The following is a 3,732-nucleotide window of genomic DNA, read 5'->3' as shown; positions in this document are numbered from 1 at the left end:
ATAGCTACTGTCACTAGTCTGCACCTGATACAAAATAATCCATAGAAAACAGGTGGTAGGATGTATAAAATGGGCTACGGGGAATACTACATCTGCACGCAGTGCACGCAAAACACCAGATGATTACACACATGCCATATGGGACTGCACACCAGTTAAGCACTTCTGGAAACAAATCACTGAGGAAATATGTCGTTTTCTAAATAGCACCATCTCACTCTCCCTTTCACTCTGCTTACTTGGAGATAAAACACAACAGTTCTTCTTACAGTGCTAACCATCGCCAAGAAAACCATACTAACAAACTGGAAATCAAGGAATAACATTAATATCACACATTGAATAAAACCTAATAATCGATTACATAACAATGGAAAATCTTTCTTCCTCAATCAAAAGTAAAGCTACCAAATTTAACTCTATTTGCGCACCACTCATCACGTACATACACCAGGGAATCACCTTGCAATAGCTAACAATACAGTCCCTACTGACGAACCACATAACCAGAGTCATACCACACATCTCAAGCATAATGCTAACAAACACTCACAACTAAATTACACACATATACGTGCAACATTCACAGAAACCAAAGTTGGTGTTATACATATCAGTTAACTCGACCGACATTCCAACTACTACTCTTTGCGTATCCACCCTTCCCATCCTCCCACCATCCTGATGTCCACGTCGCATCTACTGTTTTGTCTCATGTACTGTCCTGTCTGTTACGTCTTACACCCACCACTCGATCAAACTAACCCTTAAATACAAAGTGCCACACATCTGCAAATATGAATGAAGTAAAATAAATAAAGTCTCAAAGAAGAGAAGGGTGATGGCAGGAAAAAAAAAAATAAATAAAAAATTAACGTCTTCCTCACCACCACATCGTTGCGTCTTTGTTGCCAGTTGATACCAAGCTTTTGTGTTTTGCTACTTTGCTCTTCTGGATTTGATCTCTGTTCTGGTTTTTGGGTTTTTGATTCTTTCCTTGCCTAGTTTATGTTGTTTGCTGATCACCTGACCATTGTCTTTTTCCTGTTCCTGATATTTGCTCAACATATTGGATTTGTTGGAAACTTTGTGTACCTGCACTTGCGTCTGTCCCTGCTGCCTGACTTTTGCTATATCACATTAATCTGACATGATTTATCTTGGTTTCATTTTTTTCACATCACAAAACCTGCAATTCTAACAGGGGCATGTAGACTTTTTAAATCCACTGTATTTTTTCACTCATAATATTATGTACTGTATTCACAGAATGTTGAATAAATAATTTTTCTATTATCCAATTTGTATGTTAGTGCTTTGCCACCTTTATACACACCGAAATGTGGATAAATGTTATGTGGATAAAGGGTGGTTAGATTGATGACTATTAAAATACTGTAACATGAATACTCATGTATAATCCTTACTACACTATACCTTACTACAAGTTTGTGGACACCTGACCATCAGACCCGTATGTCGTTCTTTCCCAAAACTGTTGCTACAAAGCTGGAAGCAGACAATTGTATAGAATGTCTTTGTAAGCTGGAGCATTACAATTTCACTTCACTGGAACTAAGAGAACCAAATACTCCAAAATCTAGTGGAAAACCTTCCCAAAAGAGTGAAGCTTATTATAACAGCAAAGGGGAATAAATCTGGGATGGAATGTTCAACAAGCACATCTGGGTGTGATGGTCAGGGGAGCTCAAACCTTTGGCCATATAATGTATAAATGTTGGCAAACCTGTAACACATTACTTCAAATGCATAGAAAAATAGAACATCAATCCATTTTTTATCAATTTATTATTACATGAGCATATTACTGTTGCTCAATGTATTATTACGTAAGCATATGACTGTTGATCCCAACCACATGGTTAGATCCACCCTTTTCGGTTTGTTTGGAGGTGTGGTCAAAGATCCACATAAAAAGTATAAATGTGACGGATGTCAGCAGGAATATTAATATGCTGTCTTAACTGGACCAGGTATAATATTAAAAAGTATAGACTTTCTTCAAAATGTACTTTGATGTAATTTATTGATCAAATATATCATTTACTGACATGTATTTTTATTGTTAAATGTATAGTTTTATAGTTTTATAAATGTATTTTTATAGTTAAATGCAAGTAATGTATTTAATAAATATAATTATTATTTAATAATTAAGTTTATTTTATATGTGTTCCTGTTCCATTTTACAATTTGACAAGTCTTTCCAAGTACTGCAGTGTAAACAGGAGCAAAATGAAGTACTTCTTATTGTTTCCACAGGTTATATTGCCAGTCGACACCTGACATGACTTCTGTGCCACCAGCGCTCTCTGCAAATGCAACATTTATTCGCCCTTCCAATTTTTATATCAATGGATTTTACAATATTCCACACACAAATTACTACTATGCATTTCTCTGCATTGTGTATGCTGTGACAGTTTTAGGGAATTCTTTTATCATGTGCACCATCTATCTAGCACGTACCCTCCACACAGCAAAGTACATAGCTGTGTTTAACTTGGCTCTTTCTGATTTGGGAGGCAGCTCTGCTCTTATTCCACAGCTTATTGATACTTTTCTGTTTAAGAATCAGCTCATCTCATATGAAGCCTGTCTGGCAAACATGTTTTTTGTCTTATTCTTCATGACCTTGCAGTCTCTCACTCTGCTTGTTATGGCCTATGACAGGGTAGTGGCTATATGTTTTCCTTTAAGGTATAATGCCATTGTTACCAAAGCAGCAATGACTTTAATCATTGTTATTACCTGGATTTTCTCTGTAACTATCATTGCACTCCTTGTAGCTCTGATTACCAGACTGTCCTTCTGTAGATCTGTAATCATCGACAGCTATTTCTGTGATCATGGTCCTACCTATATATTAGCTTGTAATGATAAATTTATAAATTATTTCATGGCTATACTCTGTTTTGTTGTGTTGGCTTGTGTTCCAATGATATTAATAACTATCTCATATATTTGTATTGGCATTGCCTTGATGAAAATCTCACATGGTCTTGAGCGGAAGAAAGCTATGAAAACTTGTACTTCCCACCTTATTTTAGTGTCTTTATTTTATCTCCCATTTTTTGGCACTAATATGGCATCTCTTACATCATCTTTAAAAGCCAATGATAGGATAATTAATTCTACTCTGACACAGACTATTCCACCCATGTTAAACCCCATTATATATACTTTAAAGACAGAAGAGGTCATGCAGGCTGTTAAAGTACTCTACAAACGGACCAAAGCGGTAGTGAAACGTAGCATGCCTAGTGGACAGGCAATTCACCCATGAGTAGGAGTTTGGAGTAAAAAAGAACATTTGTTGAATAATTCTTTCATTGAAATATAATGTCCACAAACCTTTGGCTTCATGAAATTAATTACCATTAAGTTGTCATATACTTTGATGTAATGAAAAAAAGCCTTTTTCATTATATCCCATATTCAATGAAAACATTAACATGTATAAATAAACCTTGTATTTTTAATAAATTATAATTCTATGACTATGCAGGTACAAATGAAAATTCTAATATATTGTAAATTGTTGTCTTTGATTACTAATTTAGTAATCAAAGATTACTGAGCACATATCACAATGTTTAGTATGGACCTAAAAGGTGTAGGTTCAGCTGTCTCATTATTTGTGTTTTTAAAGAGACCTGCCTAATGCATTACAAATGTGAAGTATAAATGTCTTAACAATGGCGTGCTTAA

General features: G+C 35.2%; 1 protein-coding gene across 1 annotated transcript; it reads left to right on the top strand.

Annotated features, from left to right (window-relative positions):
- Positions 1–2,288: 2,288 nt before the first annotated feature.
- Positions 2,289–3,732, top strand: LOC113544635 (olfactory receptor 1-like). The gene has a single exon (XM_034313290.2). The coding sequence runs from the start codon at positions 2,309–2,311 to the stop codon at positions 3,305–3,307; it is 999 nt and encodes a 332-aa protein (XP_034169181.2). The 5' UTR covers positions 2,289–2,308; the 3' UTR covers positions 3,308–3,732.

Source organism: Pangasianodon hypophthalmus, chromosome 18 (assembly GCF_027358585.1).
Source record: "Pangasianodon hypophthalmus isolate fPanHyp1 chromosome 18, fPanHyp1.pri, whole genome shotgun sequence".
NCBI classification, from domain to species: domain Eukaryota; kingdom Metazoa; phylum Chordata; class Actinopteri; order Siluriformes; family Pangasiidae; genus Pangasianodon; species Pangasianodon hypophthalmus.
This window is presented reverse-complemented; position numbering and strand designations above follow the sequence as displayed.